The sequence below is a fragment of the Anguilla anguilla genome, chromosome 10, assembly GCF_013347855.1.
Source record: "Anguilla anguilla isolate fAngAng1 chromosome 10, fAngAng1.pri, whole genome shotgun sequence".
Lineage (NCBI taxonomy): Eukaryota > Metazoa > Chordata > Actinopteri > Anguilliformes > Anguillidae > Anguilla > Anguilla anguilla.
Window position 1 is genome coordinate 7,108,960 of NC_049210.1, and position 13,843 is coordinate 7,122,802.

At 49.6% G+C, this 13,843-nt stretch overlaps 1 protein-coding gene across 1 annotated transcript in view; it reads left to right on the forward strand.

Annotated features, from left to right (window-relative positions):
* Positions 1–435: 435 nt before the first annotated feature.
* txnrd2.2 (thioredoxin reductase 2, tandem duplicate 2) overlaps positions 436–13,843 on the forward strand; it is a 19,874-nt gene continuing 6,466 nt past the window's right edge. Inside the window, exons 1-12 of the mRNA XM_035380345.1 lie at positions 436–520; positions 814–879; positions 1,146–1,202; positions 1,378–1,522; positions 2,066–2,140; positions 4,483–4,561; positions 4,985–5,047; positions 5,828–5,898; positions 7,285–7,304; positions 7,630–7,721; positions 7,894–8,068; positions 13,523–13,659. Of these exons, the coding sequence (XP_035236236.1) occupies positions 445–520; positions 814–879; positions 1,146–1,202; positions 1,378–1,522; positions 2,066–2,140; positions 4,483–4,561; positions 4,985–5,047; positions 5,828–5,898; positions 7,285–7,304; positions 7,630–7,721; positions 7,894–8,068; positions 13,523–13,659 (1,056 nt within the window). The 5' untranslated portion in view covers positions 436–444. The remainder of the gene's footprint in view (positions 521–813; positions 880–1,145; positions 1,203–1,377; positions 1,523–2,065; positions 2,141–4,482; positions 4,562–4,984; positions 5,048–5,827; positions 5,899–7,284; positions 7,305–7,629; positions 7,722–7,893; positions 8,069–13,522; positions 13,660–13,843) is intronic.

Below are 13,843 nucleotides of genomic sequence, written 5' to 3' on the forward strand. Positions count from 1 at the left end.
CAGTGTCAAACATTACATTTGAAAAGGAGAATAATAAACATAATCTAGTGATTAAAAAGCTGCACCAAATTGATTCTAGTCTCTTTTTCAAAATGTTTATTAACATTCATAGTTAATATGGAAATTGTTTATTTTTAACCAGTTTCATGGAATGGATCTTTATTTAAGTACACAACCCCAATGGACACTCTCCAATTCCAAATAGAACCAACAGGTACATCCCAGAGACTGTAAAAAAATAGGTACATCCCTTTACTGCATGCATTGTTCATAGCATTGCTAACAATGACGATATTTTCGGGGAAACTCAATTCAATTCATTGTATTCCTTTCCAGCTTCAGTTTGAGGGGTGAGGAGCATCGACCTCATCATTTGATGACTGCCAGACGGCATGTCGTCAGCCACCTATATGACGCCAGAGCGGGTCCTTTTACTGTAACAATATGGCTGCCTTCTGTAAAGGCAGGAGCCGGTTTAAACGTGTACTGCTCCAACAAACTTTAATAAGAAACTTAACAGGTAATGTTAAGCTGTTTTTAATGTAAATATTTGTTAATTTAATTTGTGGTTTTGTGTACTCTCGTTGTCACTGACTCACTGTTGTCTAAGTGGGTACATTAACTTATCTGCGTAACAGTTAGCTAACATCCACTACGAATGTCATATTGATCAATGCAGCAGAACTGATTAGACAGTTTCGTGGTTTTCTTACTTATTCCCAATGTATTTACCTAGCTTGCGCTCTAATACGCATCAAGCAGATCAGTTATTGAAAATTACGTTTTCATGTCGATGTCGTGCTTTTTTTGTAGGGAAATTTGACTATGATCTCGTGGTTATTGGTGGTGGTTCTGGGGGCCTGGCGTGTTCAAAAGAAGGTAAACTTTGTGTTGCAACGTTATCCTTTTTTATATAAACACACAGCTGTCCGTAGAAATTTGGCTGTATTGATATTGTCCAGGTTGCAGTTGTCAGTGCTTGTCCTTGGTGTTTGTTATGAGTTTTGATTATTTTATTAATGACAGAAATGGAACCTACTGTAATTCGTCAAACGATTTTGTCGTATAGAGAGCATATGTAGTATATTATTTTATGTATAGTCGCTACATAAACTAGAATAACGTATCTTGTCATTTCTATTCAGCCGCTCAGTTTGGGAAGAAAGTTGCCGTCCTCGACTATGTCGAACCCTCTCCAAAAGGTGAGATCTTTGAGCCGATGTTAAGCTAAATATTTTTTACTTTATTTCAGATCAATATGTATATCCAACCAGAAAACAGGAAGAAAATAAATATACGCAGTGTATCATTATAGCTAAATATTAAAAGAAGATCATGACCGTGTTTTATGAGTTATGCTCCTCCGTTTCCCTCCAGGCACGAAGTGGGGTCTTGGTGGAACCTGCGTGAACGTTGGTTGTATTCCTAAGAAACTCATGCACCAGGCTGCTTTACTGGGAACAGCTGTGAAGGATGCCAGGAAGTATGGATGGAACATCCCTGCTCCTGTATCGCATGACTGGTGAGTGCGCAATCTCCTGCATTATTAATAGTTTTATCCATTTATTAAAATAACATGTGGACATTCCGAGTATTTATATGTCTATTATTTCTGAAGCTTCACAGTGGATGTGATGTCTAGGTTGATTTACTGTCCGTTTTTTTTTTTGTTAAGTGAAAATACTCGTTGTCACCATCTAGTGGTGTTCGTGGTGGATTTACTCTCTAGTCACTTGAGAATCCACATGCTATTGGACATGGCTGACTTTGACGTTTGAGTTATTCAGTTCATTTATTTAGATTTTTTTTTTTAAAGAGTTTTTGCAATTCATTCAAAACTCTTTGCAACTCTTGAATTGTACATTCAGATTAAAAATATGTTCGTGAATGAAATCTTCAGACTGTCAGCAGATTCTCTGGAAATGTCAAAGCAAGCGCCTGGAATTTTGGCCATACAAAGCGTCCTGCTAATAATTAATCTGAAACTTGCTTTGTGCTTGGATACAACAGTCCAAAAAAGACATAATTATCCTTTCCAGCTAACAGTGCTTTCTGTGTACTGCAGGCCCACTATGGCTGAGGCCGTACAGAATCATGTGAGGTCCCTCAACTGGGGCCACCGTGTCCAGCTACAAGACAAGTGAGTGACTCCTTCTGGCTGAGCATTCTGGGAATTGTAGTATCTTTTCCTATGAGGATAGGCATGCCCGATGCCTCATGTCTGGCCGCTGTATCATTGTATATAGCTAAAATTAAATGAATGTATCAAATGTGAAGGCCAGCAATAGCTAGTATTTCTTGAACTACACACTCAAAAAAGAATAAAAATGAGACTTTGTGACATTAAAGACATGTATTGCTAATTAGGATGTGAATGACATGTTTCACCATTGATTCAACAGGTTTGCATCCTAATTTGCAATATACTGTACCTCTTTAATGTCATATAGTCTCGTTTCTCTTCTTTTTTGAGTGCGTGGTTCAAGAAATACCAGCTATTGCTGCCCTTCACGTTTGATTTGTATCTTGCCGGACCGGCACCTCGTGATAACACGCTGTGCACAAGGCTTTTTAAAAATAAATATATATTTGGGACATTTCCAAGAAAAAGAAAAAAACATTAGGAACCACGGAGTCACAGGAACGCACAAACTAAAGTAAGGGGGGGATGATCCATAACTGCGGGACATTTTATGATTGATGTGAAGGTAGTCGTGGTGGGCTCTGCCCAGCTCTTCAGAATCGATTTCCTGGAAGTGTTCAGGCTTGCCATGTCATATTGATTTTGGGTTGTTTGTCAGAAAGGATCAGCCTCAGGCGTGCGTACACACAATCAGCCTGAGGCGTGTGAACACGCAGTCAGCCTCAGGTGTGTGAGCGCACTGACGCGTGGCAGGAAGGAAAGCACGTCTACACTGAACTGGCAGAAATACCACACGAGGGATTCCCAGAAAATGCTGTAAGGAGCATAATAGACCTAGAGAGCAGTGAGCAAAGCTAAGGTTTGCCACTGCACATTTAAACCAACAGTAAGGCGTTGAGTAGATCCTTTGTGCTCAATTTAAATGCACTGGATGTTGGGGGTAAATTTGTAGAATTCAATGCCCACATCTGAATTCACACATTAACTCTGACCCAGCAAACAAATGTTGCACAGTGTGGAGAAGTCGTTTGGGGGTGTGCACAGGCCCCAGATAGTGAGTGAGTGTTGGAGACGAGGTGATGGGGGTGTGGATTGTACACACGTGTTAGTGAGCTACACGGAAAGTAACACTGACGCAAAGAGGCTGGTTGTAATGCCGCTGTTCTTTTATCAACAAACAAACACAAATAAACGCAATTTATTATTGTTTTATTACACCTGTGACACCTTTGTGTCAGAGAGAGAAAAGCAGAATCGCAATTATCCTCCTTACAAGCAGGGGTGTCGTTCAGCATTTTATGAATATGCTACAAGAAAATAATGAAGACCTTGAGTGTGATCCAGAAGAGTGGGAGATTCGGTGTGAAAGACGGGACTTTAATAATCTATTCCTGGGAACTCCGTAAGCTCAAATGGGCAGGCAGTTATCTACCTTTAAGCACTTTTAATCACTGGTGCTCAGTATGAATTGGAGGAGATTGTTGGTTCATGAGTCGTGTATCTTGGTATCAATGAATTTTCTTAAGCCACAGCAATTTTTCTCAGCAATATTTTTTACTTTGTATTCGATAAGTCGACATTGCAAAACTGAATTGTTCGTATTTTTATTTATTTGTTTAACAGACACCCCTATCCAAAGTGACTTAAAGTGGTTACATTCTTACACACAATTAAAACGTAATGTAAGAATGTAACACATACCATTTATACAACTGGATGCAGTGGTCAAGATCATTACTCTAAAAGAGAGCATGTTCACTGTCAACTTACCTGGTTAAGTAAAACATAAAATAAAACAAGTATTTATCTTACCAAATTACTGCAATTAAGGTTACGTGCCTTTACTCAAAGGTGCGATTGCTGTGCCCCTACCTAGAGATTGAACCTGCAACCTCCTGTACGCTAACCATTATGCTACGCTGTCCCTTTAAACTTGTCAGTCAGTCGCGCGGCACGCTGGCGTTACGGAATGAAACATCTGCGCGGTGTGGCTCTGACCGATTCTCCCCGTCGTGCGTTTGATCTGACACGTTTCCTTGAAGGGACCTGCTGGGTTTTGTTGGTACACAGAGGTTACAGCTGTAGTACAGACAGGGCCTAAAAGCCCTGGGGGCAAACAGGTGTTCAGCTGTCAGCGCACACCGTCACACCCTAACCTGTTGACACATCTCTTCTCTGGGCAGCCTGAATAACTGCATCCATCCAAAATGGGAAAGACTTGACCTTTACGGGCCCTCTAGTATTCAGGAGCCCGACTGTACATCTTGGAAGAACCCAGCTGTATGTTATCTTTGGCATTTGTCCCATCTGTGTTTTTTTTTTCTTTTCTTATTTGACAGGAAAGTGAAGTATTTTAACTTGAAAGGCAGTTTGGTGGACGAACATACCATCAGAGGAGTTAGTAAATCGGGGAAAGAGGTAAGGACCGTTGCTGCCTGTAATTATGAAATTCTTCTTGAAATTTAACTTTTTTTCTAATAATATATAATATATGAATATATGAATAATGCATTGAAGTGGTTGTTTTCTTTGCTGTGGTACTTTTCTGTGCTGTGATCCCATTTCTCTCTGTAACCCACTCTGTCTTCCTGCTGAATAAATAGAAAAAAATAGATGGGGCAGGGGGGCGGGGGGGTGGTCCGCTCCCCTATCCAGAAATAGATCCCCAAACTAAACAGCTTGTGTTCCTGATTAGATTGGTTGTGTGTGTCAGTTGGCCAGTCTCATCACCGCACCCCCCCTATGGTCGTTCGTGAGGGGGCAGACGCGCCCGCTGCTCACCCCCGCTCCCGGGTTCTGGACGCCCACGGAATTTGATCCTCTCCCCCCTCTGGTTCGCAGACGGTCCTGACGGCGGCTAACGTTGTGATCGCGACGGGAATGAGGCCCAAGTTCCCCGCCGACGTGAGTCTCCGTCCAGGGAGGTCCTCCACCGGCCTCCGGCGCTATCCCACAATTCCAGAGAAGCGGGGGATAATGAATAATGAAACGGAACGATAACGATAATGGAACCTCAGCGGTTTGTCTCGTTTCAAATGTGCGCTGTTGCGTCGCCCTTCCCTCTCAGCCAACGCTTGCTTTTCTAATTACTGGGAATAGGCAGCGCAGAGCATTTACCCAAAAATCTGCCACTCAGATCATTGGCGAAGCTGGGGCCGGAGGGTTTTTTCTCTCTGCTTGTAATGCAGCGTAATGTCCTGTTGATTACGAGCCAGAAGTAATTTGCCACTAGCGTCCCGAAAATGCTCTCTATAACGGTGTTAATTGGGTGCGCGCGTGTTTTCCCCAGCGAAGTGACTTTCGCTGTGTGGAGCTCACAGAGCCGTACGTCTGGCGGCAGTAGAGGATCTGTGGCCTGGGCCTCGCGCGGCACGCAGAGGGGCGCTGAGCGGTTCCGCTCGTCGCCGGCTCGTACCGTCGCTAGGGAGAATCGCCGCTTCTCGTTTTAATGGGCTGTGTTTGTCTTCGTCTGGCCAGCTCAGAGAGCCAGCTGCACGCCTCTAATGATAACGAGAGCAGCCGAGCCACAGACAGCGCGGGAGATAACGAGCTGGCCAGGAGCACGGCGCCGCACCGCGCCGCGGATATCGCACAAGGCTGATTTCTGACACAGATCTGAAGATTGCTGTTATTGTAATTTGAATAAAATGCAAATGAAGGTTGGTTGTTCTGTCCTCCTGTCAGGTCCCGGGGGCAGTGGAACACAGCATTAGCAGCGATGATCTCTTCTGGCTCAGAGAGTCTCCGGGGAAGACGTGAGTTGAGATGCTACTGTGACATCATAATGCTTCCAGAATAAATTGGGTTTCGCTGCATGCAGTAGTTTCCAGTGAACGGAAGGCTGCTGTTGTTGCATTCCGCCACTAGATGGCGATAAAGGTTCGACGTTCGCGTCTCTTTCATGAGGAATGTTGATTGAATCCAGGCCACTGTGACCAATGTGCTGAAGTTCTGCCATGACCGTAACCTGGATGAGAGCCTTTGTGGTTCTCGTCACTGATGGAAAGAGTGCAGCTGAAGTGTTTCTCTCCTGGGGGGGCTCCTCTTCCGAACCCCCCCATAGGTTGGTATTTTGGAGGCGGGCTTTAGAAGGACTTGTGGGTGGAGACGGTTGACAGACAGATTGACAGGCTGTTGTCTCACCTGCAGGAGGTGTTTTTTTTGCGGGTGGGGGGGGGGTTGGCGGTGGCATGTTGAGTGACGGGAAGCTCCGTCGGGTGTGTCTGCACCAATACCCCAACCCCCCCCTTTACCCCTCCTACACACCTGAGCCACAGACGCACGTGCAGCCGGGGGCGGGGGGGGGGGGGGGGGGAGTCAGCTGCCGTGGCAACATAAAGGCCGAGCCCACTTCAGCTATGATTGACACTCTGATTACAGGAAGTCCCAGACTGACTGGGTTACCGCTGCAGGCGGTCCAGGCCTGTAGGTTTTGTTTACATTGAATATTTTGCATGACTTTGGGTTTGATGGCTGTGATAAGTGGATTCTCTCAGATCAGGGCGACATTAAAGCAGAGTAAACAGCCGGTACCGTTTCAAAGTGGCCCGGGTGTGTATTTTTATAGCTGCATTTACATTTATTTATTTCTTTTGATTTCCTGTCAGAAATACTTCCTAGAATATGTATTGAGGTTCCTTTCTTTTTTTATGGAGAGCACACGCGATTTCTGCAGCGAGTTGTGGTTTGTAAGCAGGAGCAGTGTCGCGCTGGCCAGTCACGCTGGCGATTTGCATAATAGAGAGCGGTGAGCGGGGGATTAGATGAACAGCTACGTTTCCCTGTGGGAGATCTCCCAGGAAGAGCTGGAGAGATTAAAGACTGGGGGGGCATAGGAGGTTAAAGGGGGTAAACTGCTGCTCTTTTCCAGTCTTGTCTGTTTGTCTGCTTGACTTGCAACTGTAACAGTGGGTAGAGGAAGTACAGTGTTTATACTCTGCGTTCCTCACTCAAGTAAAGCCTGCAGGGGCTACAGGAGTTTTTTCTGTTCTTTACCCTGTAAAGGGTGCCTGAGTGAGCTATACTTATACACACACACACACACACACACACACAGACGCACACACACACACACTCACACACACACACTCACACATGGTACCACGGTTCCTTTATTTGCTCTCTCTCTCTCTGTGTTTCAGGCTTGTGGTCGGTGCCAGCTGTATCCTTTTGTGCACCAGCGCCCCCTGGTGCCAATGTGTTTGCACTGCACTTTTTGCACTTCACTGTACTACTGTCTTTCCGTTGTGTCCACACACTGTGCTTCTCCAGGGTGTATACACATCACTGTAGTGTGCTTCGCCGATGTGTACACTCTTCGGTGCAATGTAACAATGCTTCTTCAGAGTGTGCGATTGTGTCCTGCATCCTAAAGAGATGATTAAGAAGTTGTAAATATGGTGGGTACCGGAATAAACGCAGAGATGTTGTATATAGCGAAGCAGCGTGAGACTCTGAGGCTTTGCGCTCCTGAACTCCTCCTGAAGACGTGGCGCTGGAGTGCGCGGGGTTTCTGACGGGCATCGGACTGGACACCACCGTCATGGTGCGCAGCATCGCCCTCCGGGGGTTCGACCAGGTACTGCGCCTGTAGTCCTTTTTCCTTCAGTTGTTAATCTGTCAGTTAAGAGGAGCTGGGGTTTGGCACTCAGACCCGCCCCTTTTTAACCCTTTGATGTAACAATCACTACTGGTAATCTCTCTCTCTCTCTCTCTCTCTCTCTCTCTCACTGTCTCTCTCCCTCTCTCAGCAAATGGCGGGTCTGGTGACAGACTACATGGACTCTTACGGCACCAAGTTCTCCTGGGAGTGCGTTCCCAACAAGGTGGAGAAGCTGGCGTCGGGGGCGCTGCGGGTGACGTGGGAGGACCCGGGTTCGAGGGCCGAGGCGAAGGACACCTTTGACACGGTGCTGTGGGCCATAGGTGAGTGTGTGGGAGTGCTGCGCTGTGATTGGGCGATTGCCCTGTGTCCTGATTTTCATTGGTGCAAGATCTGTTACAAACCTTCCACGATTGGCTGTAATTTACAGACGTGCAGTTCTGTAGTTTCCTGACATGTGTTCCTGGAGACTTCAGTATCTGAAGGTATATTTAATCATTTTGCTCTTACTCAGATCAATTTATGCAGTTTCGTTTTTCTTTTTTTCTTTTGATTGCATCAAGTCTGTTTACACAGTTGGATACTTACTGATGTAATTCAAGTTAAGTATCTTGCACAAATATCGAATCTGCAACTTCCGAGTCACAGACCCAATTCCCCCCCAGCTGAAATCTGGGACTGTTGTTGAACTACAAATCCCTATGGCCTTTCAGGACCTGGGTTGGGTAGCCCTGAGATGTGCCTGGGCAGAATCCTCCCCTTTCCCAGAACAGGCTCATGTTGATTGGCGCTTGCAGTCTCTCCCGCTGCCTGCTGGGGCGGTGCTCGCTCACGGCGGGCGTCTGCGCGCTGGGATAGCGGCGCTTGTTTCCGTGCCGTAAATCTTCCAGGATTTATACGGCAGTCTGCAGCGTCAGCAGAACGAGGGGCGTCGACTCCAAAACAAGGCAATAAACGCGGTGCTGCGGGACCCTCGGGGGAAGTGTTAATGACATGTCACGGCAGCGGCGTGGGGGGGGGGGGGGGGGGTGTCAGGATGAGCCCTTACAGGGGGTCAGCCTATTCTCTGCTTTGTTCCACCCCCCCCCCCCACCCCTACCCGGCCTTCCTGACCCCGGCATCCCTGCGGAAATGAGCGGGATTTCTCCTCGTCTGTCTGTCACTCTCCGCGGTGTGGTCACCTGGCACGGCCACGGGAACCCCAGGACCCCCCCCCCCCAAAAAAAATCTGACACCCCCCCCAGGATTAATTTCTCCTGATTCCATAGAATTGAGACAATGGGGGGAGCATCCGCCTGCCCCCTGCCCCGCCCGTCCGTCCCTCAGAGAGATTTAAAAATTTCCCCTTCGAGGGTCCTCCTGCGTGACTCCGCCCCCATAACTCTTTGCAGCCCCCCCCCCCCCCCCCGGCCGTGCGCTTGGCCCGGAATGTTCTGAGGGAAGACGACCAGCGCTTTTTCCGCTGCCCGCCCTTTCGCCGCGGTAATGTGAATGTCAGGCCCCGCCGGCCGGCCTGGCTCGCCGCTCGCTGGTTGCCCGGAAACGGGTGGAGGGGGGTAAATATTTGCAGAGGGGGGCTTTTTTAAAATGTTTTTTTTTTTTTGGGAGTCCAGCAGACACGCTCGGTGGAGTTCTCCGCTCCAGGCGGGGAAAATGGGGCGCGGGGTGCACCCCGCTCGGAACGCTGGCTCGGAACGCTCGCGGTATCGGTTCTGACCGCGGTCGAGGACCGGACCCAAACTGCCAGTCCTGTATCAGCTGAGGGGGGGGGGGGGGGGGGGGGGCATAGTGCCCTGTGATAACAGTGGAGGGGGGGCGGGGGCGGGTGCAGTGCTCTGTGATAGCAGTGGAGGGGGGGCGGGGGCGGCCACAGTGCTCTGTGATAGTAGGGGAGGAGGCGCAGTGCTCTGTATATATGGGGGGGGCACACTGTTTTGGGCTGGGTTCTGTGGGTGCCAGTCTTACTTGCCTGCAGTTCTCTGCTGTAATGTGTCTCTGACCACTCAGAGCCTATTTGCTCATTTTCAGCCCCTCCTCTTCGCATGTCGATTCGGTCTCCATGGAGACATTAAAGAGCCAACCGGGGTAAAGATTTGCAGCTCCGCCCACCCTTCACCCCCCCCCCACCCTGGCCTTCACCCTGCTGGGGCGAGTGAGGTTGCGTTTCGGGTCCGGATTCAGGGGCCACGCCCGCTCCAGGTGTCCCGGAGGACAGCACAGGAATAGATCGTTTCCCGTCTGTGTGACTGACGTCAGCTGGTGCTCTCTGCGGCCACTCCCCACCCCCATGCCCCCCCCGGCCCCCGTGCCCCCCTCCCCGCTCCCCCCGCTCTTTTTCGCCCTTTCACCAGAAGCGCGGAGCATGACCGAATCTGGACTGGGCCGTGACCGCGTCAGGCCTGGGTCAAGCAAATATTTTTACGAAATACTTTTACCCGTCTGACACCAGTAAAATTCTCTGCCCATTACTTTACTGGCTTAAAAGCAACTTCTATTTTCTCTCACCCCACCCCCCCCACCCCCCTTCACCCCGGCATTCAGAACAAAGATTATTCTGTGTATCATAACTATCAGTGCATGTTTTTGTTTGTATCGTGTCTAATTAAAAATTCTCAGGGATCTGCAAGACTGTTTTTACCAGCGCGTAAGCAGTTAAAATGGTTGAATTGCATATTTGGGCCATTTGGGTGCAAGTTTGTAGCTGTAATATTTCGAATGCACATTTTCTAACAGTAATATGCAGGATGAGAGTGAGTTTCTGTTACTGTTGTGCTGGCTGGATGACTTTCCTGCTGAAGCTGCCTCCTCTCCTCCTGCTGGTCAGCTGACCGAAGTTTAAATTCACCGCACATTCAAACACACACCATGCCAGCTCCTGGTGCAAGAGAGAGCTGAGCCAGGATAAACGTTCCCTTCTCTGTCCTTACTTTAACCTTTATGAGCTCTTAAGCAGCCTGAATCCTTACTGTAACTCTTATGAGCTATTAAATAGATTGAATCCCTACTGTAACTGTTATGAGCTCCTAAACAGACTGAATCATTGAACCCTTGTGAGCTATTGAACTGACTGAATCCTTACTTTAACTCTTATGAGCTCTAAAAATGACTGAATCCTTACTTTAACTCTTATGAGCTCTAAAAATGACTGAATCCTTACTTTAACTCTTATGAGCTCTAAAAATGACTGAATCCTTACTTTAACTCTTATGAGCTCTAAAAATGACTGAATCCTTACTTTAACTCTTATGAGCTCTAAAAATGACTGAATCCTTACTTTAACTCTTATGAGCTCTAAAAATGACTGAATCCTTACTTTAACTCTTATGAGCTCTTAGAATCCTTGCTTTAATCCTTGCTGTGATGTAGGGGTCGTCTGCGGCTGCGTTCTGTGTGATGTAGGGGTCGTCTGCGGCTGCGTTCTGTGTGATGTAGGGGTCGTCTGCGTTCTGTGTGATGTAGGGGTCGTCTGCGGCTGCGTTCTGTGTGATGTAGGGGTCGTCTGCGGCTGCGTTCTGTGTGATGTAGGGGTCGTCTGCGGCTGCGTTCTGTGTGATGTAGGGGTCGTCTGCGGCTGCGTTCTGTGTGATGTAGGGGTCGTCTGCGTTCTGTGTGATGTAGGGGTCGTCTGCGGCTGCGTTCTGTGTGATGTAGGGGTCGTCTGCGGCTGCGTTCTGTGTGATGTAGGGGTCGTCTGCGGCTGCGTTCTGTGTGATGTAGGGGTCGTCTGCCGCTGCATTCTGTGTGATGTAGGGGTCGTCTGCGGCTGCGTTCTGTGTGATGTAGGGGTCGTCTGCGTTCTGTGTGATGTAGGGGTCGTCTGCGGCTGCGTTCTGTGTGATGTAGGGGTCGTCTGCGGCTGCATTCTGTGTGATGTAGGGGGCGTCTGCGGCTGCGTTCTGTGTGATGTAGGGGGCGTCTGCGGCTGCATTCTGTGTGATGTAGGGGGCGTCTGCGGCTGCGTTCTGTGTGATGTAGGGGTCGTCGGCGGCTGCGTTCTGTGTGATGTAGGGGTCGTCTGCGGCTGCGTTCTGTGTGATGTAGGGGTCGTCGGCGGCTGCGTTCTGTGTGATGTAGGGGTCGTCTGCGGCTGCGTTCTGTGTGATGTAGGGGTCGTCTGCGGCTGCATTCTTCGAGCGCATCCTTGCGGAACGTCGGACGCCGCGTCGCCGCGTGCGTGCGACCCGTGGACGCTCGAAACCCGCCCCCGTCTGTCTGCCTCGGGCCTTCGCCGCTGCAGTGCGGGGGTCTGGACGTCTCGGGAACAGACGGGTCGGACGGAGGAGAGCTCTGCTTATCTCACAGAGAGGGAGAGAGAGAGGGAGAGAGAGTGTGAGAGAGAGAGGGAGAGAGAGGGGGAGGAGGGAGAGAGAGAGAGAGAGAGAGAGGGTGAGAGAGAGAGAGAGAGAGAGAGAGAGAGAGGGGGAGAGAGAGAGAGGCGGAGAGAGAGAGGCGGAGAGAGGCCAGACGATTGTGCCACACGCTCCTCTGTGGAGTCAAGGACATTCCTGGGAGGGAACAGCGGGGCTCATGTCTGCAGGAATGCACCGGGGACACAAAGGAGTCCATTCAGCGCTCCGCTGAGCCTGGCAGGGAGCTGGCAGTGCCGGACCTGGGGCTCACGCGGCGTGGCTGCACCGGGGCTGCCAGGGGAGGGCGCTGGCGGTCTGGCCGAACCCGCGTCCGTTTCCCTCAGGCGCCCTGGTTCCGCATGATTGGCCGGGTAACTGGGTAACGCTAAATACACACAGGAGACGATCTGTGGATCCGCCCCCGTATTCATAAAGCATATCAGAGCACGAGTACTGATGTAGGATCAGTTTGACCTTTAGGCTCGTAACAGATAAGGTCAGGTTGCGGACAGAAGAAAACTGATCCTAGATAAGGATTTGTATTCATAAAGAATCTGACAATATCATGTATTCATAAAGCATCCAAGTCTTTTAGTTCACCGTGTTTAAGGTTGGGATATTGGCAGAGGTGCTTGAGTTAACACTTCTACTCTGAGACCCTGTTGAATATGGGCCCGGATCTGGGGTCAGCTCTGCCGGCTGCCACATAATGTGTATCGATAGGATACGGACGGGAGAAATCTGATCCTGGATCAGTGCTTTGCTCTTACAGGACCCTGATCTGCATAGTGGGAGAGCGGATCTACTCTGCCGCTGTGGTCTCTTTCCCCCACTGTGTAATGTTTTTAGGAAGAGAGAGGTGTCTGTAACACCCCTCCCCCACACACACCTCCCCCTTCCCAGTATCCCTATCAATGGACAGATTCTCTGGCCCCGCGGTCCGAACCTGGTTGCCGTGGCGGCCGAGGCGAGGGGGAGGAAGTTGTTCTTCTGCTCCGGCCAGGAAAAGGGTCCCCGGGTTTGTTGTTTTTTGCGGGCAGATACCATCGCCGCTGGAACCTCTGCGCCCTGGGAGTGGGGGGAGGGGGGGGAGTGTTTATTGTGTTACCCACAGAGGCCCCCCCCCCCGCCACCGCCACCGACCGCTAGGGCTCACAGGAAGTGACATACAAGGACCCCCAGGGGCCCCGGGTGGAAGATGGAAGTGGAGATATCTCGCTGTTCGGGTCTCTGGAATGCGGCCCTGTCTCCCCTCCCTGCTCCCGGTGTGGAGGGTAGGGGTAGAGGCTAACTAACGCCCCTGCGCTGTAGTGGTTAAACATGGCCGCCGAACCAAATTAGTGGTGGGACGAGCGTAATAACGAATGACGGTTGTTATTCTGGGTTTCTGACGCCGCTCTCTCTCTCTCTCCGTGTGTCCGACCGCAGGCAGAGCCGCCGAAACCGGAACGCTCAACCTGGAGAAGGTCGGCGTGGCGCTCGAGGAGGACTCCGGCAAAGTGATCGTGGACGACTGCGAAGCGTCGTCTGTGCCCAACATCTACGCCATCGGAGATATCGGGGAGGTACGTGCCGACTGGGGGTCAGCCTCTCCCTGTAATTATCACTCGGCTACAGTAGGTAACATCAGTATAGGGGGTGTTCTCATATCAAATCCGTGCAGTTTCAGAGGTAAATTTTCAGATTTTTCTGAATTTTTGCATCCTTGAATATATAATGCAGTACTGCTGTGGGGCGGGGAAAAAAAGG